This window comes from Hippichthys cyanospilos, chromosome 15, assembly GCF_059441005.1.
Source record: "Hippichthys cyanospilos isolate Australia breed blue-spotted pipefish chromosome 15, RoL_Hcya_1.0, whole genome shotgun sequence".
NCBI lineage: Eukaryota > Metazoa > Chordata > Actinopteri > Syngnathiformes > Syngnathidae > Hippichthys > Hippichthys cyanospilos.
The window spans coordinates 5031580-5058477 of NC_142383.1; the positions used below are offsets into that span (position 1 = coordinate 5031580).

The following is a 26898-nucleotide window of genomic DNA, read 5'->3' on the forward strand; positions in this document are numbered from 1 at the left end:
TTCAGGGGGTGTGCATGGGAACCTGCTTTAAGCAACATATTGTGTGGTACAGACAATAGACAAACACACCAGAGAAAACTGTGACATGTTTCTAACAAATGTAATTGATTTAGAATATTTCTATGCTTAGCAAGCCATCAAAAAACTATTCATTTTTGCTTCACAAAAGATCGGTTGTTTGGTGAAGTTGGGACCCCAAATATAAGATGTTTGAGTTGAGAATGGAAAAAAACAAAAAAACACTGAAAGCCAGGATTGAAAATTTACCAGTTCCTCTGCATGAAGCAAGCACAGTATTTACAAAGACATATAGTCCAAAGTAGGCAACAATACATCACACTGTTTTTACAACATCATGATACCGACGGCTCCTTAGGGTCCTATAAGTGTCGAAATGCAGCCTGGAACAGTTCATTGCATCCTTTTTTCATTATAGAAAAATAGACAATTTGTGGTTCAACACATGAAAGATTTCTCCACAAAGGCCAAATAATGTGTTCCAGAGTTCACACAGAGGTTGTTGTTAGTCAAATATATGCAATAGTCTGAAATGTTATCTGAAGCCCGAATGGATCCAATGAACCTCACAGGTTGATGATGTACCGTATGCTAAAACTCAGCATTTCCTAACTGCAGGTAAGCAGATGCAGTTTTCCAGTGAAATTATGCAGCGAAATTAGTACCCTATTTACTGTTCTTACAGGCCTGGCCAATTAAATATTGTACTGTATCTCATGTATTGTTCTCACAGGCATACTTACATTTTCATAATCGGATAAAACTAAAAGTAGCAAAAAAAAAAAAAAAAAAGTTACGCTTCATTATGTTTGATTAGCTGTAATATTGCTAATATATACAGAGCGTGGCTTCAGACATGCATAAAACATACCTTGTGCATTTTAAACTCATTCACCTTCTCATCTTTTACACGACTTCAAAAAGTAGAACATCGACAAACAACAACAACATCATCTACTCTCCAAAAGGTGCAGCTCCCACCAAGCCTGCATCCACTCGGCCCTCTGACGAGGCTTAATGAGTAATAAGCACTGGGTGACCAGAGTTTTGGAGTCAAGCCAACACTCCCAGATGCCAAATTGAAGCCTGAAGGTACTGCATAATGCAAAACAACACTCATTAAAACTTGAAGGGAAAAAAAAGGTGCTATAAAATGCAAAAATTTACCCAGATGCATTTCAGGAGAAGCTTGGTGGCAATTTCTCCACAACGGAGATGAATAGTAAGAACTCTCAAGCATTCATTAGGGGAAGAAATTACATCGTGCAAAAATGGGTTTCATGACCCATACTATACTATATGGTTGGAGAATTATGTTGAAAGGGATGGAGAGAGCTTGGAAATGCAAAAGAGATTTAAATTAACACGAAGGATGGAAGATTTGCAGAAATATTCTGGTTTTAAACCATCAGATTTATGTGGTCATTTCAGTTTAGCAGACATGGATTTTAAATAGTATTGCAATATATATTGCAATAAGGCAAATATTGTCAATCTGAAAATGTGTCTGTTTTAAATTTCACAAATTGCGCCATCATGATCACTCTGTTGAGCTCGCATTTTTGCAGTCAAAACAGGCTCTTCAGCAACACAGGGAATAGGGTATAAAGTCGTACTTGATTCTTGAGAATCTTATTTTAAATTGTGAAAACAGAGATTTCTATTATATAATTATTTCTTTTGTAAAAACACAGAGGAAGCACAAGTGATGTATGACGTAATTCAGAATCATTGAACAAATGAGTTTACGTACAAAATGTTCAAACAATGGTGCTTTGGGACACAGAATGTTTCTATCACACAATGGACATCATTACATCTGAATAACATGTACAGTGGATCCCAGGTTACGGCGTCCCAAGCTTACAGTTTTTTTGTCCCCTTGTTACGGCATATTTCCCACTTTATGGCATCAACAACAATTACAAAATTCAAACTTGGCGGTCAGTGTGCGTGGTCAGTGTGAATCGCACCACTCTCATACGTCACTATTTGCATCACTGCATACGTCACCAAATACTGGCCTGCGTCACTGCGTCACTAAGATGATGTTGAGGCGTCACTAAAATGCTGATATGCTAAATACTTGGTCTCGTGAGTACTTGCACTATTATATTTATTGTGCATTTTAGTGTTTAATTCAAATTTTAATTTGTTAACCGTGCGTCCCAAGATTGCTAGTGATGTTAAAGGGAGAAGTAGGTGGATGATAAGTATGGAAACGAAGGTGGAGCTAATCAAAAAATACGAAGAAAGCTAGGCTAGGCTAGGTAGAGCTAGGCTATCCTTGCTAGGGAATATGGCCGTAACTAGCTCGTCATGTCACTCACTCCAAAGGCAAATAAGATTTGATTTTTCTTTTATGTATTTTTATATAAATTGTTGTTATTTAAATATATACATTTATATTATATATAAGTAGTACTTTCTATACTACTGTATGTATATAAAATTTTGATGTTACCTGTGGTTTTGAATGCATTAGCTCATTACCATGAATTTCCATGGATTTCCATGGATTTAGTACGTCCAATTCACCTGCCATGCATGTTTTAGGAGTGTGGGAGGAAGCCAGAGTGCCCGGACAGATCTCACGCGGACATCACGGGCTGTGATAATGTATTACATACAGTCTTGCTGGATTGAGAGCGGGTGTCTCTTCCCTCATATCATATGCCAACAATGTCGCCTTTCCTATCCTGAGTTTTCTCTCGTTACTAGAGACAATATTTTTCCGCCGAGGCGTTTCGTAACGTTTCGAACGTAGCGTTTTGAATTTTTCATCTCAAGAGAATAGGGATGTCACCGTAGAGACCTTTAGTTCATGAACATCACTAGCTAACAGAATCTCTGAATGTTTGTGAAATGAGGTTCCACTTTAAATACATACAATATATTTAAACAATGGAATCAGTACTCACAAATATACCATGCAATTGTACATTTGTAATATGATCAGTAACAAGCTTCCGATTTCTCTTTTGCATTTTAGCTAAAACGAGCAGGAGGTAATGCTTGGCTTCTGGCTGACTGCAGGGTAATACAAACACAACATAACAGGTTTTTTCAGTCTCATATTTTGTAGGTAATTTAGGATGGAGGAGCTAATTCTTTGTAGAATGTGATAAAAGAAATCAAGCCTGGACTTTCTTTTAAAAGTACAAATATGAAAATAAACATGAACAATTCTACATATCTTTATTGTGAACAACATAATGAAGTCCTATTTCCTTTCTAACTTGACTGTAGAAATTTGTTACAAATAGTGAAATCACCATGATGGGGATCACTACATTCTTCCTATTCAACTCCTTTTTTTAGAATGTCCAAGTGTCCCAATACTTTTGCCAGTACAATGAAGCAGAGTCACGGCTGATGTTTCAATCTGCTCAACCAATGGATAAAGCTAGTTAAACATCCGCATCTAAGAAATTCATTCATCCACGTTGACTTACCTTCACAGTCCACCAAACACATTATTGCAATGTAAACAAAGTCTGCTCTTGGTTGCTGTAATGGTAGCATTAAAAAAGGACTACAAAGTTTTTGTTGATATTAAAGGGATTTTGTAGCTACTTCTAACAAGTAGCAAACATCTGAATACTTTCTTCTGTGACTCCCTTTTAGATTCTTTCTCACCACCCAAATCCATTTGCAGATATAAATTTTTAACCTCTGCCCCACAGAAATCCCAGATGATTCATGGGTATTATTGGTAGTAAAAGTCAAATCACCTCCCTTTGGATCATTTGCTAAAGATATATAAATCGTGAATGAATATTTAAAATGCATAACATTCCAAGAGTTATATCTTCAAGTACTGCACCCACTTATTATTTAGAAAAGACTTGTTACATGGATCTTGAGAAAGTTACGCTTTTGAGAGGATACATGTATCTACAATATGTATCTGCTAGGCTTTCCGGGCTAGAATAAGTGACATTGGCTGTTCAAATTGTATCAGATTTTTTTTTTTTTTTACTTTTCACACACATTTTCCAAAAGACTCGGTTTTAATTGGTTAGAACTTTGGCATAACTTAAGATGTTTTTCTATGCCATACAGTAACAATGAATGGTAAGGAAGAAGTAAGAAAGGCAGTAAAAGGGATGAAAAATTCAACAACAGTTTTTCTTGAGGAGATACTGTAACTGTGGAGGTATGAGAGCATCAAGGAGACGTGGCTGTTACGTTTTGGACAGGATTATTAAATAGAACTCTAGAGGGTCAAAAAAGATGCCAAAGGAGAAAGAAAATTGTGCTGGTGCCCATTTTAAGAACTCGGATGATGATTGCTGGAAGTATCTAATCAAGTTGCTAAGCCAGACATTAAAGTTATGGGATGGATTAGTGTATTTGTGAGCAATATGGTTTAAGTCCTATGAAGAGTACTACTGTTGCCTTGGATCGCCAGAGATCAGAAGAAACTGAATTGTGTTTTTGTCAATTTAGAAAAAACCTAATACAGGGTGTCCAGGTAAAAACTGTGGTACTGGATGAGTAAGTGGCAGAAAACTATGTTAGAATTGTACATAGCGTATGAGTAGGTGGCAAATGAAAAGCCCATACTAAACACTAGGGATGGGAGGAGCTCTTATGTGCAAGGTCTAGCGAGATAAGAATGCTATGAGATTTCTCATCCCTGCGCAGCACAACATATTTTTTTTTTCTTTTTTTTTGTTTCTGCTCTGTATTACAGTAAAACACGCTACAAAATATGGTGAGCAGGCCAGACTACTTCAAAATAAACCATAAATTACCTTACGAACACATGCTTTTATTTTGAAATTGTTCCTCGCAGCGTAATGAGACAATGGCTGACTTGACAAACTACACAAACTATTACAAACTATTGCTCACAGAGTGAGTTGCATATATATAGCTGCTGATATATACAGCGTTGTTCTGAGTATTAAGGGCGCTAAAAAAACAACCTCATGACACTGACATTTTAATATATGGCACCTGTTGCTAACGTCTAACATAAACTAGCTGTTGGCTAGCAGTGTTGGATTGTTTAATATCTGCAGGCCAAAGCAGTTGGAATACTTTTCAAACTCAGTTAAATAGATGCAAATGATTCAGCTCATGTTGATGTTGACAACCTGATACATGTTCCTTTCCTACATTTTAAACATACAAGGCTGACTCTGGAATGTGTGCTCTGTGGTGCTGATGCCACTTCATCTCACTGACAAATATTTATTGGAAAAAAGTTGTAGAAAATTGTCCCATATATATTTAAGTAAAAAAGAAAAGGTTGAACAAAAAAAAAAAGATAAAAACTTGGTCTTTGATAATTAAGTGTGAAAGTATTATTTGGTCTTTTGTGTTTACAATTGCTTTTCATCTCAGACAAAAATATCATTTTTATTTCTTTCTGAATTCCAAAATACTCAATGGCCGATGTCCTACAGCTGAAGTACAGGAATCTATGATTACTTTCAAATCAACAAGTTATTTTGGTTTCCCAGTTGAAAAAAAAGGTTGTTAACCTATTGACAGAAAAGCGTATTCGTAACAGCAAAAAAAAGTCATACACAATCTATATGCATTTTGTTAAACCAATCAGAAAATGAAAAAAAAAACAGCCATATGAGTGAGACTCTACTTTTATGTTTATTTGCATGCCCGATTGTTAATTTTCTTTCTGTTTGTTAAGAAAATAGTTACAAAACTATTGAAAATCTATTTTAAGCATTATTATATTTTACAAATTTTGCAAGAACATCACCTCGTTCACATGTCTCATAGTTTTCATGATAAAATTCAGTTCACAGGCTCCAAACTGAACTTACTCTTGTGTGAATACCCCACAAGAGTAATAAATAAAAGAGGCAACAACAAACACGGCATACTAGACAGGCACCAATATTATTTGGGACCAGCAACTATTGTATGAATATTTTAATTACCTTTCTAACTATCAAAATATTACAGAAAGAGGGCAGACAAAAAAAAGACAGCACGTCATGCTGCTAAATTGTCACCTATCCAGTTCAGCAACTTTTACATTTGTGAGGGCAGAAAACCCTCAAACCAATCATAACTTACAACAATGCCAGTGAGACTATTTTAACACATTGCAGGGACAATATGAACACTAACAACACTGATGCAACTGAAGAAACATTTAAAAATATATGTTGGACAGCTAAGTGAAAGGTTTGTCCACCACATTTTGGGTTCCTTCCAGAAATCACTGCCTGAATAGATCACAGCTATTAAAAGATACTGGACTGCCAAAGTAATAACACGGTGTAAACATTAATGACTAATGGACGGCATTTAGAGTCAAGAGCAGGAGAATTTCTGCAATGACTGCTGCCAACTGTGCTCTTATCTTATCCACTTCAGAGAGTGACAATGCTCAATCAGGCAAAAGGATGACAGACAGAGAAAGTGGGTTTCACAACATCCCTGCACATTTTAACGATGTAAAATGCCAATTCACATTTCACTGACAGAGAGCCCTTGTTGAAAGCTTAACGCGTACACGCACACCCTCACACAACCATCAAATACTGCAAATATTTAGTAGAACGGTATGTGGTGTTAGCGATCCAAACTATTTTGTGTGCGCTACAATTCTGCTCACACCCTCATGCCTAACATACCTAGAACATCCATCCAACTTCCTACTTCCCATGATTCAACCTTGACTGGCATATTGGGCCATGATGTCAATTTTAGTCGGACTGTGATTTCATTAGTTCTGTGGTGTAAACTTTAACATCAATATGAAGGAAGTGAATCACAAAAATGTCCTGGAAAAAAAGTTAATTTAAAACTGCACTTCATATACATATATATATATATATATATATATATATATATATATATATATATATATATATATATATATATATATATATATATATATATATATATATATATATATATATATATATATAATGTCATTTATCTTGTGTATCGATTATATAAATCTTAAACATTATTTCAGTTATAATATTATAATATACAATTTTAGGTGTACTGTATAGTAATATGTTTTTACAGAGAAATTTATTACAATGTTTTCAATCTGTGCGTACAGTTGATCATGGGGTATATAGACTACTATGAGAAAACAGAAAACAGATGAGCATTCCACCATGAATATCATAAGAGATCTACACAGTAGTGTTGTCATAATACGCAAATTTTGACTTTGACAGTGAACTTATTTCAAAATTCCCAATACCACTGAAGCGATACCACTGCAAAAACTTTTAAAACCATTGAAAAAGCAGTGAAATATTAGCTGACAGCTAAAAAATGTATTTATTTATTTATTTTTAAAGTGAATTTGTATTGTATACAAAGCACGGTAATGGCAGTAATTGTATTTTATTTGACAACAATTTGTAACGTTTGAAAAAAACATTTTTTTTTTTTTAAATAATAATTCTATTTATGTGTATTACTGCCAAAAAGTATTACTTCACTTAAGATTAATTGTTTATTATATCGGTATTTTAAATTCTTATTTGCAACCAATTCAAGTGCCTCTTCTTACTGTATAGTCACATCTTACAATATAAGACATTGACTGCAGAGAGCCTGTATTTGATCAGTGGGAACTCCTTTTTCCAACAGTACTGGTTCAGGAGAAGAGCATGAATAAATTCCAACAGTATTCATATATTGTGTCGAGAAAACGTTGGAAGACAATGGTGATGCTTTCAGAAAATGGATAGCCCTATGAAATTGAGGAACAAATGATGATAAAACAGTAGACATTTCCAATTCAACCATGTTATCTCAGTTCTTTTCTCAGCTTTTATTTCCCCTTTCTAGAAGATGTTGTTTTAATTTTCCAGTTAATCTGAACGGATTAATCATCACATAAATGGTGGAAAACGTTTTTAAATGATTTATCCTCTACTTTTCACAGATGTTACCCTGTTATTTTAAAAGGGATGTGTACAAATTTTCTAATTATAATAAACTCCTATATCTAGTTCAGTGGAAGCTCCATAGTGGACTCTACCAAAGCCTCAACCCGTTTGTTTTGTTTTTCTTGTTTGTTCGTATTTTTTTGCTTTTTTTTTTCCATTTTTTTTAATACCACCAATTTTTAGACTCTCTTTTAGCCTAGCACTTGAAAAAGTCAGAAAAAAATATAAAAAGTTAGCTACTTGAGATTGAATGTCTATACTCTTCAAAAACTCTAAATGTATGCCTCTGGGATTGAATAATTAATCTGTTCCATTGTTGGGGTCGTAAGGCGAATTTGTCATATGACGGGCAATCCAAACCTATGTTAAATAGCTAATGCGTTTAGAACCCTAGGTAAAAACATAAAAATTGTACATACATATTAAAAATGTATAGGAAGTGCTATGTATATATAATATACATGTATACAATCAGAAAACATCATAAATAATAAATAAAACATAAATAAACATAAAAAATATAGAAAAGAATTATTTACTTATTATTATTTATTTATTTATGCCCATATTCCCTTATAAGGGTTATCTCCAGCATTGTTTCCATATAAATCATCTTCTTACTTCTCCCTTTAACATCACTAGCAATCTAGGGACCGATGGCTAACCCTTTCAACTTTGAATTAAGCAGTAAAATGCACTATAAATACGGTTTTGTAACCACTCATAATAGAACAAAGATTTACCGTTGCGCCATTTTAAAACAAGTGAGGCCGACCAATAGCAGACCACCATCTACGTGAGGAGACGCTGACCAATAGCAGAATTGTAGTGAGGCGTTGCATGGACGTGACTGAAAATAAGTGTAATTACCAAAAAACACCTGCAGATGGAGACAAAAGAAAAATACAGCCAAGCCCCTAGGGTCAGTCGCAAACAGGGAAAATGTCATAAAGAGGGGCTGAAAAAACTCAGTATTCCACGTCGCAACATGAAAATAACATAAGTCAGGGATGTCGTAACATGGGAGTCCACTGCATTTTCAAAATAGATTCATAAGAGTAAAACCTGAGATCTCAGATCATCTTTGTGACTAATGAGCAAGTGTCATTGGATTGAAACGAGAACATTCTCCTGCACTACATGAATTCCACCGCATTAATGATTGATGGGCACCAAATGCCACCTCAGGGAGTTTCTCATACCAGAAGACTTGACATTTGAAGTATAATAGAAACTGATGGAGCACATAATGGGCGGTTTGTTCACAAAGTGACCAGCTCATGCAGCCTGATACTACATATGAGAATACAAAAGCACAAGGCAAGCCCTTACCACCGACAGATCGTCCCTTGGCCAATGAGGAACTGCGCAATTTTTACCTCAGCGAATACAAAGACAATCAGGACTTGTATGTGTTGCAAACATCCCATTAATTGTTAGTGACAAAATGTTTGTTTATATGATCTGAAAATATTATATGCATTCATTTGTATAATGCCAACTGTGCGGTAACCGAATTGAGTCTTAAGTTCTCAGTGTAGAAGAAATTTGTGCACTCATACCTGTGTGCCCAAACAGTGTGAAATGACAATTACAAACAGAAAAGAACAATTAGAGAAGGATGACAAAAATAACAATGACATGTTAGATCATCCTGATAGATGACTTTGGCAACACCCTGAATGAAAAATCCGGCAAGACACACCACTTGCACGCTACGACAAAAAAACTGTACCTGTTGCAGTTAGAACAGTTACTAGAAAACGGCCACATGGGCGCTATGCAAGACAAGCGCATCAATATTCCAATTTTCTGGATTTCCTTCTTTCGAGAGAGAGAGAGAGAGAGAGAGAGAGAGAGAGAGAGAGTTGCAGTGTTACAGTGGTGAGGTGTACCAAAATAAAAATAAATTAATTAATGAGTAAATCATTAAAATTAAGACTTATTCTATAGTGTCCTTACTTTTCTATACAGGCTTACACCAATTGTACTGTATATGTAATACCTCGTGCTAAGTCTTACTTGGATAGTGGGTGTGTGAGAGCCAAGAGCTTTCTTGTTGGTCTGGTTGGTTAACAGTCTGTACTGAAGTCAAGGGAAAGAATGCGGGCCCATTAAACACAATAAGGAGACAGTGAGAAATACTGTGCGAGAGAGAGAGAGAACGAGAGAGACAGAGAGGGAGAGAGGGTGTGTATGCATGTTCGGTGTACATGTTAGAGATGTGAATGGGGACCAATCCCTGCAAGTCAGCAGATATTTGAGTGTTCCAATCACACTTTTTGGATTTCAGTTTTAAGAGGTTTTTCAACTCTCACAAAGTAATTTAGATCCTCTGATTTTGTTTTGATGACATGTAATCAGAACTTGTTAAGTAACAACAAAAATGGGAACATATGGATGCAAATCTTTATTAAAAGATACAGTGGGCCCCCAGTTTACGAGATTAATCCATTCCGCGGTTGGGATTGTAACGTGAATTCAGCATATGGTGGGCAATAGAAACCTACGTTGATTAGCTAATGCGTGTAAAAATCTAGGGAAAAACATCAACATTGTATATACAAATTAAAAATTGGTAACAAAATAGTATAGTAAGTGCTACTTATATATAATATATGTGTATACAATTATAACATTATGAATAACATAACATTATGAATAAAATGTATATAAAAGATCTATATACTTTTGAGTGATGTGACGAGCTTGTAATGGCCATATTCCCCAGCGAGGGTAGCCTAGCCTAGCCTAGCCTTCTTTGTATTTCTTGATTATGTCCAGTTTCGTTTCCATACTAATCATCTTCTTCTCTCTTTAAAATCACTAGCAATCTTGGGACCCATGGCTAACCATTTAAAGTTTGAATTAAGCACTAAAATGCACAATAAATACGATATTGTAAGCACTCGCTCAAGACCAAATCTTTTACATGCTGCCATTTTGACACTGTGACACCGACCAATAACAGACCAGCATCTTATTGACTCCGTGACACCGACCAATATCAGACCAGCATTGTAGTGACGTACGCAGTGACGCATGTAGTGACATATGAATGCGGACACGCACACACACTGAACACCATGTTTGAGAAGAGAAGTTATTGTTTTTGATGTTGTAAGGTGAAAAAAATGGCGTAAAGAGGGGACAAATAAAAAGTCGTGGTCCACGTTAAAAGGTGAAAAAAAGTAAACCGGGAGTCCATTGCAATATAAACTCACACCATGGATGCAATTATAAGTAGAATATTCAGCAATCAAGTTTCGTAATGAATGGCATCATACTCGTGTGTTTCTGTTCTGTTGAATCCATTCAGCCAGGGTCACGCAACAACTCTGAGTAATATGCCCGCCATTACAGCAGCTTAACAATGTAAAACAGTCTAAAATAATCAAAATTGAACATTTTTTTCATGTAGCTCTCATGTTGGACCTCAACAATTCCAAACCTTTTTTTATGCTCTACTCTTGTCGAAAACTTGAAATATTAACAGCTTCTGCAAAAACAACTCATTATTTTTAAGCATGAACGAACTAGCTTTCGCGTCACCTGCTAGCATGCAGTGAAGAGTCATAGCAGACTTTTAAGATGCTATCATGATACTGAGTTGACTTTCAGCATTCCTCAACTTGGGGAAGACACTTTCACTTGCATGACTGATTACCTTGTTGGCCACTGCGAGAGGACACCCTGACAATGTTTCACCGACAAAATGCCACATTGCAGCATGTCAGCTGTTTTATGATCATAATCAGTGGAAGATGATTGTTTTACAGCCTTTTGTAAATTCAATCTGTGGACCAGTTAAACCTGTGTGCACTATTCTTTTTATTTCTGTAACATGTTCTGACAGAATTTAGTTATGGGATATGTGTCAAAGAAAAAAGAAGCGAAATTAAAAACGTCAAAGTTGGCTGCATTCTTGACTTGACTTGTCTGAACTAATTCAGACGGATCACTTTATCTTAAGTGAGTGCTTCAACTGCCATTAATAAACAAAGTCTTGCATAAGAAGCCGAAAAGCAAATGCGATAGTATAATTAGATATACAATACACTATATACTCCTGTTAACATCAGACACCGACAACACTCTGTGAAATTTGCATCTATTTTATCACATGACCTTTAGTCACACACGTGACAGCTCAAAAATGTGTCTCAAACCACTGGAGAATAAGAATGTGGCATGAAAATGTAATAAATAAACAAATTTGAAAAACACAAGGGCGCAAACACACACACTTTGCAATTTTTGGAATCAAGCAGGAATTAAAGATGGCATTTGACATTTAGTTAGTGAGATGTTTGCTCCCAAATAACTTGTTGAGCTGTTTATACTTATATTTGTAAGTTGGGGGGCAATAATAAAGACAATTATTTCTGCAAACTCATGTTTCTTTTTTGAAAACAGTTTAAAACTATTTTGAGTTTTTTTTTTTTTTAAACAGTTTTTGTTTTGTGTTTTTCTGCTCATGGTGGACTTTACATCTTTGTGTGTTTGGTTGTATATGTAAAGAACTGTATGTTTTTAACAATTCTTATCTTGAACGAAGTTTTCAAAAGATGGGTCTGTGCAAACTCTTCCAACCTCACTCAAAAAAACAACAACAACAAAAAAAAACACAGTTTCTGCAGTTAATGACGAGGTTTGCATGTGGTATGCTCTCCCAACAACTTAAAGCTGGTGTGTAACTTCTCTTCTGCTCAATTTACATAACAAAGTTAGCCATTCATAGGTGATTTAGGATGCGAGCTATAATTCTCCGATCGGCACGCCGGTGGTCTTTATAGGTAGAAGTGCACAATGGCACATCTTTGGCCTTTCTAGTGTTAAAAAAAATATATATATATATTATATATATATATATATATATATATATATATATATATATATATATATATATATATATATATATATATATATATATATATATATATATATTTTTTTTTTTTTTTTTATTTAATAGTCCATATTTTATGCCTTGGTATTTTGAGTTGCCACAACTTTTTTTTTTTGATCAAGTGTGGCAGGTGTCATAAGCTCAGTATGTACAGTACAAGTGGCTTTACGTGATCTTAAGTAGGGGACATTGGCGACCCTCCGCCTAGCTGATAAAGACTCTTTTTGTGCAACTTCCTTATCGTAGGACAGTGCAGAGTACAGTCAGACTCGCCCTTTGACTCAACATAGAGTTTTGCTTTGAGAAAGTAATGACATACTGTATATTTAATCCATTAAACAAATAGAATGATTCTTGAATTGTTCCACCTAAGAAAGCCTCAGTAGTGTATGATACTCAACATCTTCAAGGAAATAACAATGTGCAATATTAAGTAAAAGCATGGGTTGCTTATCTTCCCCTCTCTGATCACTAGTTTAACAATGATGCCCCTATTGTGACCCTTAGTTACGACACTATCTTACTTTGATTTAAAGTGCTCGTTGGTCCAGTGTTGCAGCAAAACATTGGGTTAGATAACTAGTTTGAAGAGATTTGCTTCCCAGTCACGTTCAGGAGACCTCCCCGCAAAACAGATCTTTCACAATTTTAGATTTATGCCACTCATTTACTAAAGCATATAACCCTAGATAAATATGATAACACACGTCCATATATCATAACACGTGCCCTGTCAAAAGTATGTATCAGTACATTAATATTATTTTCATCATTATTATTCCAAAGCAGCAAAAAAGAGCAACGTTAAAGTGACAGTTCTATGCAATCCAAAACATACGTGTTGACACCTGATAGTGTCATCCAAAGTGAGTAGGCCTATACATATTTTATCTAATTTGTACGTTGGTTCTAATTTCACTTTGCAAGTGTGCCTTTGATTTAATGCAGCGCTAGGACTTAATCACATCTTGTTTTTTTTAACTGTACAGTGAAGTTATGTAATTAATCTGTGGAAATCTTGAACAAAAGTAATACTTTTTGAAAGTTCAGAGCAGCTTTGCTCTCCTTACAACAACCAGTCCTGTTCTTCACCGTCTTTTTTTTTCAACAATTTAGATAGCATCTACCACTTCATCTGCGCGTAATCAGCCGTGACAACTTTCCGAGTAGTTCAACATTGTTTTCATAGTTTGCAGCTCACGCTAAGGGAGTTTTGTCAGCTCAGCAGCTGTCTATTCAGTAAACAGCTTAAAAGTTTATAGTACCGAGCGAGTCACCCAGCAGAAGTCACCGAACGCCGCCAGTACGAACTTCAATAGTCGAAGCAGCCAAGTGCAACGTCTTAAAAATGTCAAGTTAAAAGCGTCAATAACTTCCGCCTACCTGTTGCCGATCCCGCTGTGGCGCTGGCCAGCACACTGACAGGCTACACGACTTCACCCGTCAGGAGTTTGCCTGGTGGGTGGGTCCCAGGCTACACCTGCCGCATTCCGCTAAAGCGTGAGTCTACGGAAGAACGTGACGTCACAGACGCATGCTCAGTGGTGTTGCGCAACCAGGTACTTCAGGAGAGGGAAGGATGAAGGGAAAATATCGTCAACCAGAGCGATTAATTATCCTGTGAATTCGAGAACTGGCCAGAACCTTTTTTTCCCCTATCTATCTATCTATCTATCTATCTATCTATCTATCTATCTATCTATCTATCTATCTATCTATCTATCTATCTATCTATCTATCTATCTATCTATCTATCTATCTATCTATCTATCTATCTATCTATCTATCTATCTGTTCTTTCAGCAAGTACAGTACATGTAAGACAATATTCTGATGAAAGTAGAAATATTGATGTACATACATTAATTTGCATATAAACAGAATGGACTGTACAAGAATCTGGACATGAACTTCTTCTTTTTTGTTGTTGATTATTTACAATACCCATTTTCCTAATTTGGCACACTAGAAAATAAACTGCACACATTGAAGACTATATATAGACTATATAGGAATAGCTAGACAAAGCTTTGCTGAAAACTAAACTCACAAGATAATCTGGACTGAACTGACAGCAAATCTTTATGATCAAAAGAAAACATAATACAATAAAACAATGAAGCTAATAATTACTGGAAAGGTACACCTTACATGCAGGAGTATTTCCATATTAGATGGGGAATTTTTTAACCCAATTAGTTTGTGGTTTTCAACTTGGCACAGGACACAATACGTTCCACGAATCTTTGTTGGAGCTTACAAACACAAAAGTTATTTAAACTGCTGTCTTGGAAGTCATGTAGTTGTTATTGCTCTCTTATTAACGTTCCTTCATGTTGCTGCTGCCCCCCACCCCAAACACTCCAAGATCTCAATCAATCAAGATCTGAATAGCGACTGACTTAACCTTATATACAGTATGTAATTTTCACATAGTATTGTCAAATGTGGATGCTGAAAAAAGTAACGCATATTTTGAGCAAGGTGAGTAGAAAGCACCTATCTATAGAAAAAACAATCATAAACTAGAGTACATACACAAGAGAGGTAGAATATATTTTTTGTTCACCATGAGCATTTTGTCACATGAAATTGTGGTGATTCAAGTTATGAAAGTCAGAAAAAAAAATATCTTGTAAAAACAGTTTACAAGTGAGGAGTGGAATCTCCTGAAAACAAGTGTTGGTTAAACAGCAGCAGGTTGCTAGGATGTTGGCCTGAGCTGCTTCAGTTGCTCAAAACTGGTAACCACGCCTCACATTCTTCCGTATGCAAGCTGAGAAACACACCCATTTAACAGGTTAATACTATGGACCAAAGTCTCAAAACATACATGCAAACAACGGTGACGTGGAAGAAATCAAAACATTCTTAAATTGTTGATTCTGTCTTCCAAATCTGAAGTGATATCGTCATCACAGCAGGTCGCATTTACCAGTAAGCATACAGCTCCTCAGGAACAATCATTGCTGATGATATGTACTGGTAACTAACACATCGTTAGGGTGAAAATTATAAGGAATAATTTCACAATACAATACAATGCATTTTTTTGAACACCCAAATATTTTGCACTGATGAAGGGGTACTTGCCTGAAAACATATTTCACAGGGGGTACACCACTGAAAAAGGTTGAGAACCACAGCTCTACTACACTATTCCTGCTACCTGGTAATGCCGCTCCATGTAAGTCTTTCTCACCATCATCTTACGCTCCACTGTAATGTGCCATACCTCTGGGGCTTCTTTGCAAGGACTATAGCTAGGATCTTCTTTAAAATGGCAGACCCCGCACTCTATTGAGCTTGTGTTTATAGCCTGTTCTTGTACTGGCATGATATGGGTCTCCGTGCTGTCATTCAGTCAAACCTTTTGACTCCACTGATGTATTTTCTTGATGTCGGCCATTCCTTCAATTTGTCCATGGTACATGCCATGTAAGGGCTTGTCTTTCCATGGCAGTCCATCTGGCTCCTTCTTCTTGCTTGACTTCTATTGTCTAATCATCTTGATGCATTCTTGGAGACCCGTTGTTTCCTCTTGGATAGTGCCCTGGACAATCACGAGATCACAGCCCACCGCTTTCCACTTTGTGTACACCCTAAGGATGCTGAGCCCTACGTGCATTGTAAGGAGCTTCCTTGTCTTGACATCAGTGGTTTGGCTTCTAGTGGCCAGGGAATTATTCCAGCAGGGTACCAGATTAGTGGCAAGGCATAGTTGTTGATGGCCTGCATCTTATCCTTGAGGTTCAGTTGACTATTCCTGATCTGCCTCACCTTCCTTAGGTATTTGGCCATGGCTACCCTCCCATCCGCCTACTTGTGATTGCTATTTGTCTATGGAATTCAAAGGTATTTGAAGCTGTCCTGCACATCTACTATACTGGGTTCAGGTAGTTTAATCACGCCGGTTGTAATTCTCTCCTCACGCATGGATATCATTTGCCCGCACTTATCTAGTCCATGTGACATTCTGATGTGATGTAATTGTTGAGTTCACGTTCATTCTTTGCATAGAGCAAGAATTCATTTATATATATAAATATATAAATATATAAATATATATATATATATATATATATATATATATATATATATATATATATATATATATATATATATATATATATATATATATATATATATATATATATATATATATGCGCCTCGGTAGTGGCAGCTGTGTTGCTCCAGAAGCAATTCTGGACAGGCTTGAACATTACATTGGTAAGATACAGTATGTGTCAGGTTTGAAATTTGTTATGGTTTAGCTGTAACACATTCACTCTGGAGTGGAATTAATTTTGTTGTTTTATTTTTAACCTTGACACTACCTATAATAATTCTTGTATAATTCTTATTCCTTCCATTGGTGCAAAATGTCACTCTGTGTCACCTGTTGTTTAGGGCGTGACCGGAGTGAAATTCTGACGATGGGAGCGTCCCACACAGACAACCTTTACTCATACTGATAACTCCCTCTGCTGCAATAACTTACGTGAGATAGCTGGCTGATTCACTTAAACAATTGTGCAGGCAAACAGCTTGTTTTTGTGCAATGTTTGAAAGTGCTTAGTAAGTCTCTTCTCTTGTCTTCATAACCTCTGTGACAAAGAGTTCATCTTTTAGTTCTCGGCAGATGTTTTGGTCTTGAACCTGATGAGAAGCCTTCAGAAATTATTCCAGTAATAAAGATTATGAGTTCAAATTGAAAGTGGCTCTATTGCGATGGGATTTACTCCATTAGAGTCTTATTTAGACAGGTGTTTCAGTTGAATCGCCATTTTTTTAGGAATTACTTTTGACAAACGCAAACATATGACGACCAGCCAAAAGCTGCAAAAACATACCGATGAATAATGTTAGTGGACATAAATGTTATCATGACCAAACAATGACGGAATGGTAAACCAGCAGAGAATTTGCTTTGGGTTATCCTCACCTGTTTGTAAGCTTATCGCCATGGGCATTTCTAGCCCATGTTGGGGGGGGTGCTCAAACACCCATAAATCAATCCCATTTTAAGCAGTTAGACAGGGCACCAAAGTTCTCTGTTTGGCTTGTAAGAGGAGAAGATATATCTTTATTTCCTGTGTGTGTGTTTAGATTAAATCCAAGGTACTACCTTACATGCAATATGACTGTATGTCCATAAACAAAAAGTATTATGCTTTGTAGATGTGAGAATGAAATTGCTTTAAAATGTACAAATTGATATCAATCAAGTTGCTGAGCCAGTAGCTGAGCATTCTTAAACCTCTGACCTTGGAATAAGAATTGGTATTCTATGACAATATCTCAAAGTACAACTACAAATGTCCTTTATTTTACAGAAACAATAGTAGATAAAGTCGGCTACTACTACAATTCACCCTTGCGGGCACTGGTTTGACAAACAGTATTTAATCACGACATGGACAGCCTTATCTCTAATTAGTTGACTGTTCAAATCAATTCGGAAGCAGCAGAAAAACAGCTATTCATTTGAAAGGTGAGAAGGTCAGTAGATGGACGTTAAGCCAAACATTACTCATATTGTCTCTGAAGTCACCACACTTGCAATTTAAGAGTGCTTTTGCAAGTGCTTTGTCCAATCCAAACAAAAACAGCAGCCGCATTAAATATTTCAGCTGTGCGTTTGAGTAGAGCGGTCCATGGAAAAAGGGAAGTTGTCACAATGGAGTTGCAAATCTACTGTAACAATTGTGCACAAAGCGCCAAAGTGTTTTACGTCACTGTATGGGCGCTAATGCAATTTTGAAATTAGAGATAAATCTTTGGCTTGGCTTCAATGGCATCTTCATCAGTCATGTGGACATTATGGAATATTGAGGTTTTAATTTGAGTTACTTTAAATGTCGAAGGATCACAAATAATAACATGAACCTTACTTTGCTATTGCTTTCTTTTTTCTGAATACTGCCATGTGAAAACTTACTGAACATGTCGTGTGCACTGGCGGAGCTGGGTGCAGTGCCACCCCTGGAATCTTCTTGGACCCCTCAGGTGTTACTCAAGCTAACTGACATATTTCTGCAACTGTAGTGTACACGGCACCTTTTGAAACATGTAGTCCATTCATTTATGAATGAAGGGACCCGGGAGATGTCTGGCTTAACTCCTTAAAAAAAGAGTGACGTTTTTAAAATGTATTGGTTTGTATTTGTTCAAATAAGTGTGAGAGTAATTGTGAATATGGAAACTATATGTACATATGTGTACGTGCATGCATACATATTCAATATGAAAATGGGTGTTGACTGTTGATCGTGTGTTTTTAATTTTTTATTCTGCAGACTAGCCTCAGAATAAAAAAAAAGTCTAAAAGTCTGACTCCGCTATGAGTCTTTTTTAACCACAGGATGTCATATTTGGGGACCATCTCATGCTGAGGAGCCCCGTACCTTCAAACATTAAGTGTATTAGCAGATAGTATCCTGTAGCAAAATAGTGGTAGATTTGTATACTGGAGCAAGATTTAAAATCATTAACAACTCTTAAGGATTAGACCAAATTTAACTTTATATTTTTTGGATCAGATGTGTTCTTAAAAAAGATTTAGTTTATGGCCTTTGACATTCCTTTTAGTTTCATTTTCTATCAGCCTGACAGGTTTTTATGCATTTGTTGCACGGTTGGTATTTGATAAGCGATGGCAGATAATAAAAGTGCATCGCTATAAAGACAGAACATAAACCAAACTGTTTATATTATTTGGCCATGACTGTTGTGAAATGTTAAGGAAAGAATAGGGAGAAGAGAATTTTGCTTATGTTTGTCAACTGTCGGCTTGTCAAGCCCGTTGTCATTCGTTTGTGATTAAGGGCTATATAAATCAACTTCACTCAACACAAATTGATAACTTTTGTCATTCTATAAAGATGTACCATAGCATGGTCCAAAACAAAACCACTATTTAATCCATGTGTTATTTGTAATATAAAAAGACAACAGTAGATTTCTGTTGTGGTTTTTTTTTTTTTTTTTTTTAATGAGATCAGATTTGAGTTATAAAGTGGTTGGATAGTGCTGTTACATTTTTTTTGAGGAGTAAGAAGTCAAAGAAAGCTATACTCTTTAATTCAACAAATACTCCTGGGTTTCACTTTTAATTTATCATATACACTTGCATTTATGGACATTACTTTGGAGATTTCTGAATCCTCAAAGCAAATCTAATTTAACTTTGTTTTAAAATATACAACTTATTCACTAAATCCTGCTTTTTATCCCCAGCATTTTATGAATTCAGTTTCTAAAAGTCCCTAATCCCAAAGATATATATATATATATATATATATATATATATATATATATATATATATATATATATATATATATATATATATATATATATATATATATATATATATATATATATATATATATATATATATATATATATATATATATATATATATATATATATATATATATATATATATATATATATATATATATATATATTGCATGGACCATAATGGACTTCCTCAATTGAGTGTATCAAAATTAATTGTGACAACAAAGGACAATATATGAGGCTTTTGAATTAAACTCATTATTGCAGTAAAACTGGTACAGAGTAACAGATTACAAAGCTCTTGGCACAGTCACTGAAAAAGAGAAATGAGATGTATATGTACAACAAGGAGGGAGAAGAAATAAAAACACATTGGCTAATAGGGTAACATAAAATGACGATAATGTGAAATGATATGATCATAAAACAAATAAAAAATACAACTAAATGTTGCAAAAACAACATTACTTAAAAACAACATTTATTTTACACTGACAGATTCAACCCTAGCGTTCAACCTAGGTCCGATTCATAGCAGCGTGGTCTTTTGACACAAAAGTCAATTGTATTGGCAGACAAACAAAATGAAATTGCCTTGCACACAATTGAATATATTTTTGGGAAAAATAGCTGATACGATTGTTTGCTGCCGATCTCATTTATATAAGAAAACTCCAATGTTGTTTTCACACAACATGTTGATCAAATGTGTTCTGTGGGACTTTCATTTACATCTTGAAGAAATCATTGCAAAAGAGTGAGGGCAGGCCTATGGCTGTACGTGTCGTCTGAATTCATGGATTTTCTTTGGGTACATCTGGTTACTTTTTTTCTCCCTTAACAATTCAAGTAAACTAAATCAATGTCATTTGTTATGAAAATTACAATATTTCTCCAAGTTCAAGTCAAGTTTTTTGGGGGGGATTTTTAGCCCCATTTTAGGGGGGTTGTCTTAAAACTGCATTACTCAAAACAGAACAGTATTTTTTCACATATTATTTTGAATGCTAAAAAATTAATATCATGTCATTTACAAGGTTTAAAATTTTTAAATACGTATAATAATTTGATGTAATATAGATCTGTTTTAGATTGCTTGCGCAGAACATCGCAAAATGCACTTTTGTCAAGCGCCTCCTAATTGCCTCTTTGTTGTCGACAACAAGACTGCATGGCTCAATTTTTTTGACGGACTTTGACGCATTATGAAAAGGAAAAGACGGTTTGACTTATCCCCTTGAACTTATGAATGTGTGCTTAAAGCTGGCATGGATGTCGGCAGGTGGGGGGAGCAACAGCGAAGCGCAACCTTCCACGCTCTGATCTAACAACAGTTAGATCAACAACCAATCACTTGGGTAAAGAACATCCCAAGTAAGATGATCAGCAAATCAATCTCCAAAAGGAAAAAACTTGGAAGGGTCCAAAGAAGAGTAACGAGGATGTTTGAACGAATGAAGAGGAAGAAGATAAGGACGTGATAATGACTTTTAGGACTTTTTGACTAATTAATATTCAGCGGTGCCAAAAACAATAAGCATTGAAACTTCAAATCATTTTATTGTTGCAACAAAGGTATCAGCATTTGTGTCTATGCACACGCGTTCATTGCCTCGCAGTCTTGTCTCATTTCCGCTCGCCCATAATCGCAACAGTATGTTATTGGATATAAGAAGTAGAAATGCCTCTAAGAGTAGTGCAATTTCATCATTTTAGTAACACACACCACGTATTTTAATTGGACAGCCATGATCAATGTAACCACTAACGTCAGGGGTAGACATATACTCGCATTTTTGTCAAATTCACCCAAATTGAAAGGGCGGTCGATTTATAAGCAAGGTCGACTTGTACTCGGAGAAATACAATATGTCTGAGGGTGTTCTAATTTTACACATGATGCATTTTTGCACCTTTTTCCTACCATAAATAAAACAATGTCTTGGGTTGGCTCTGAAACTGTTCCTGGTGCCGGGACAGATGATAATGTGACTTCAACTTCTACTGATCTGCAACTACAATAATACCGTGTACAAGTGACAATGGAAAGTTGGCAACTGGCTGTAGTAACCAGACAAATACTATTTTATTAAAAACAGCTTCATCATCATCGTCACATCTCACAGGCAAGTTCCTTACCCCACTGAAACCTCACAGAATTTGATTTGTGACTATTTACACATTTATCTGCAAAAAATACAATTACAATGGACATATTATGAGGCTTGGGGATTTGGACAAATGCCATAATGTATATCTGAATTGATCTCATCAGCAACACTGTCCGAACATCCCAACCAACATGATTTAAAAAGGTTTGAGAATTTCTGATGTAACAATGACTTCAATCTGACAGTTTTTTTTCAAAACACACAATTTTTCAAAATAATCCCGAGAGAGAGAGAGAAAGAGAGAGAGAGAAAGAAAACATTTCTAAGAACACAAATAACAACATCTACATGTAAAAATATAACTTTTACATACACATTTCAAAATATGGGTTCGGTTTGCTGTTTTGTTGCATACAATTTACAATGTCTGTGTGTCACTGCCACGATGGGAAGCAGTGAATGTAGCTGTTGGACCTCCGGTGCCATTTTGTCCTGTGCGGGCGCCATATCAGTCAGAGGCAGAGGTTGTCATGGCAATATAAGAAGAAATAACAGAGTCCATTGATGAGTTGTTTACACTGGGGGCCTGATAGCTCAGTCTTTGGAAAAACAATTCCTCCCCAAACAAACACTCTTTTTGCAACAGAAAAAAATGAAAAAGAAAAAACAATGGAAACTGTCACCCTCCTTATATATTGTATATATTTTTGTACATTTATATATAAATTGATCTCTTCAAATAGATTATTTTCCATTTTCCGTGCCTGCCTGTTGATTAAGTGGGATTTTAACATTGCCGAAATCGACGCTTGTCAGAGAGCAAAACTAATGATAGCAAATTGTGTTGATTTTTTATTTTCATTTCTATTTTCTTACATTTTCTGTAATAGACATATAAACCAGAACGTACAAATAAAAATTAACAAGAAAATTATTTCCTTAAAAAAAATAATAATAAAAGAAGAAAGAAAAAAAGCGCTTTACAACATACAACCACACACGTTGTACTGGAGACTACATTGGCTCAAGGAAAAGCCCATCAAATATTGATAAAAAGCTGATCAGCTATATTACAAGAAGAGACGCGTTCACTATGAAAACGGGGCCAGGTTTGGGATAATGGATGCCTTCCAAGGGGCAGGGAGAACTGGAGCAGGGGCTTGTTTTGCTAGATCAAGTGTCTTGTCCGAACACGCTCTAGTTACACATAAGCATACAGTACATCAAATACAATTTATTTTTGTTAGTTTTTTTTATCCCAAAATATTTTTTTAATTTGTTTTTTTTTTCAACTTTTTTTAAATTTTTTTAAATTTTTTTTAAATTCCAGGTCTGGTACAAAAACCTGACTGCATAGAACCTAAAGACCAACAACAGTTTTCCCTAAGCTTGCATCCTATGAAATAGCAGGTCTTCCTCTGGCAACTCCAATGATATGAACTCTAAAAAGGCACGTTGGTAGAAGTGTGAATGTTCAAATTGCATCTCTGGGACTACTCTGGGGGTTAAGGGCTTGAAGGAAGCTAGACCTCAATCTTGCGGCTCATAAGGCTTGGTTGGATGAGCAGAAACGACAGCGGTGCGATTGAAAATCAAACATATTGGATTTCCAGGATCTACAACCGGGAAAGGAAAAAGAGCTGTCTATTTTAAACCTAGAATCAAACGATATTTTTGTTAGAATACGCAGGCTTGACCTCTGTTCGACATTCAATGAAACCTGACGCCATCATGCACTGGCCTTGTCTTTTTCTGTCAAAATACAGTCGGTATCTTATTCCGACCCTTTCAAATGTTTCGACGAGTCGAGCGTACTAGATGACAGGTATCAAATTCCAGTCCTCGAGGGCCGGTATCCTGCATGTTTTCCACTTTTCTCCCCCTTACACAGCTGACTCAAATGATTACCTTATTAGCAATGATACTAATCATTTGAGTCAGGTACGTCGGGCGAGAAAAACTGGAAAACAGGCAGGATACAGGCCCTCGAGGAATGGATTTCGACACCTATGTAGCAGGGGGGGTCCAAAGTCGGTCCTCGAGGGCCGCTGTCCTACATGTTTTCCAGGTTTCTTTTCCTGACACACCTGATTCAAATCAGTTCATCAGTAAGCATACATACAGAAACCTGATAACGATCCTGATCATTTGAATCAGGTGTGTCAGGAAAAGAAACCTGGAAAACATGCAGGACAGCGGCCCTCGAGGACCGACTTTGGACACCCCTGTACTAGAGGAAAGAAAATTACAGGACTTGTCCATATAAGAAGTTGATTCAAAAGTACTGCGTGGCCCTGAAGATCAAACAGTCTGATGGTCTGAATTGAAATTGAAACTAAATATGGTTCAGTATTTCAGAACTCATATCGGGACTGAAAAGAGATGAGGAGGCAAGAAACGTAGCACAGTATTATCAGCTGAGCTTTCCTGTCTATATTTCATTAGGTTTCAATACATCCACTCTCGGCCTTTCTTCTGTACCTTGTACCAAAACACCATCATGAGAAAATACAAATCAAAGTGATATCATGTTCCTAATGTTCCAAACAGAAAGACAACTTAACAGTGACACTTCCAGAGACAACTTTTTGTGAAGAGTGTAGGGTTGAACCAATCGGTAAGGCATGGCAATGTATTTAGCTATCATGCTTTATCCCCAAATCACTGATTGTGATTTAATATGTTCTTTGTCCATTGAAACCTCAAGGGAAGTTGGTCCATTTTACTCCCGGTTTACTTCTTCAGAACTCCCTTAAGTGGCATATTTGTGGAATGTGCATGTCATAAAATGCACTTCATTACATCACTCTGCTCGGTTCCATCTTATTTTTCTATCCTGTGCCCTTCTTTGATGCAAAGAGATAAGTAAGATGGAATGTTTTTCTAGAGGCCACAATCATTTTTAGAATTCTGACTTTAAAGTCAGAGTACCCATTTTCAAATTTGATTGGTTTTGAGTCAGAATTCTGACTTGAAAGTAGCAGTTCTTGAATTCCCAAGTAATAATTCTGGGATTAAAGACAGAATTCTGAAATAAAAGTGAAAAATCTGCCATACTTTTATTTTCTTCACAGCCACTAATCCTCTCAGTACAAACCTTCTGGACAAATTTGATCAAATTGTTTTACGTCTGAATGATTTGTCATTTTTTGTGCAATTTCACAACTTTCAGTGATTGAATTACCCCGCCCCATCAGTAGATTTTGTTCATTAGTGCCTTTGTAGTGGTGTGCAGGTCATACAGTATGTGCTGAAATGGCCAATATTTAAATTTCCAATGTTGCTGTCTAGTTATGTTATGCTGAGCCGTCCTCTTGCCTAAAAAAAGCTCATCCACAACTTTCAATGAGGGTAAGCAGTAGGATGAAGACTTGTGAAATGGAAGAATGATTCTTTGCATGAGACTGTATTCACAATCTCCATGTTAATTTTGACCTGTTTGAGAAGGGAAATTTAAGTTCTGCTTTCATTAACTATCTTTTAGTTAAAAAAATGTATTTTTCCCATTGCCTTGGCAAAGATGTTAGAATCCTAAAACTGCCCTTGTAGTAGCCATACTTCTTCTGTGAGAATCTTTAGAAGTGTTGGTTTTATTTTTTTGTGTTGCTTCACCTTAGGTAGCCATCTGACTGTTTTACTGTTTTGCATCCAAGAGGACGTCAGGCACAGCTTCATCCACAGTATGGCAATCGTTTGCCAGTCAGTCAGAGACTTGCTGAGGCTGCACATTGTTGCTCTTAAAAATTTCTTCAAAAACTTGATATGTTTTGGTTGCCTCCCCTATTCCCAATGCACGCATGAGTCCAGTTGTGTTTTTTTTTTTTTCTACATACTTATACATATACAGTACTACACATACCTTAATATAGAAGCCCAATGTTCTTAAAACTGGGAATGGTGATAGTTGTGAAAGTAGAAGAAATTCTTAAACAATTGGTCAATCCAAAGGTTTTTTTCTTTCCCTTTTAGAGTAACTTCATGAGAAAATATCTCACAAAGAGCCGCTTAAAAGAAGCCACGTTGCATCGGCAACTGAGCGTCTTCACAAAGTAGGTGTTTACAGGTTTTCAGGTGGACATGTTTTCTTGATAGAAGAAGGAGGCAAAAGTGAAGAGGAGCATTAGAAGACATGAGAGGAAACACTGAGGCCTATCTGATTGGTCCGGCGAATCTTGATTGGTCTGGCCGAAGTAAGGGTTTGATTGATCACAGAGGTGTCATAGAAACGCTGTCAGAGGAAGTGGTCACTCATCATTTTGATGAACTCTGGCACCTTGGACCTGAAGAGAGAAAGATAAAAAAAACAAACAAAAAAAAACATCGTCATTGAGAATGAAGCTGGCAGTACAGCTTCTTGTTTTAATCAAGAACAAAATAACATATTGGGGAATGTTGATATATGTACAACATAGATACAGATGTAGAGTACATATTCACATGTATATATATATATATATATATATATATATATATATATATATATATATATATATATATATATATATATATATATATATATATATATATATATATATATATATATATATATATATACATATACAGTCGGCCCCCGCTTACGAGCACCCTGATTTACGAACAATTCGCCTTACGAGCGTGGATCAGGGAGATTTTTGTCCTCCGCTTACGAACAAACCTCTC

The 26898-nt window shown here is 36.0% G+C and overlaps 2 protein-coding genes across 9 annotated transcripts in view; both read right to left on the reverse strand.

Moving 5' to 3' along the window:
* Positions 1-14312, reverse strand: part of LOC148411443 (uncharacterized) — a 55144-nt gene extending 40832 nt beyond the window's left edge. For 2 of the 5 annotated variants that reach the window (XM_088435851.1, XM_088435852.1), the window contains exon 1: positions 14209-14312. The gene's annotated coding sequence lies outside the window, so the exon portion shown is untranslated. The remainder of the gene's footprint in view (positions 1-14208) is intronic. The other 3 variants (XM_088435850.1, XM_088435854.1, XM_088435853.1) reach the window with 3 other exon arrangements.
* A 7878-nt stretch (positions 14313-22190) lies between these two features.
* tcf4 (transcription factor 4) overlaps positions 22191-26898 on the reverse strand; it is a 172728-nt gene continuing 168020 nt past the window's right edge. For all 4 annotated transcript variants that reach the window (XM_088434425.1, XM_088434426.1, XM_088434424.1 and 1 more), the window contains 2 exons: positions 24463-26519; positions 22191-24276 (listed from right to left, as the gene is read on the reverse strand). In XM_088434425.1, the coding sequence (XP_088290551.1) occupies positions 26471-26519 (49 nt within the window). In that variant the 3' untranslated portion in view covers positions 22191-24276; positions 24463-26470. The remainder of the gene's footprint in view (positions 24277-24462; positions 26520-26898) is intronic.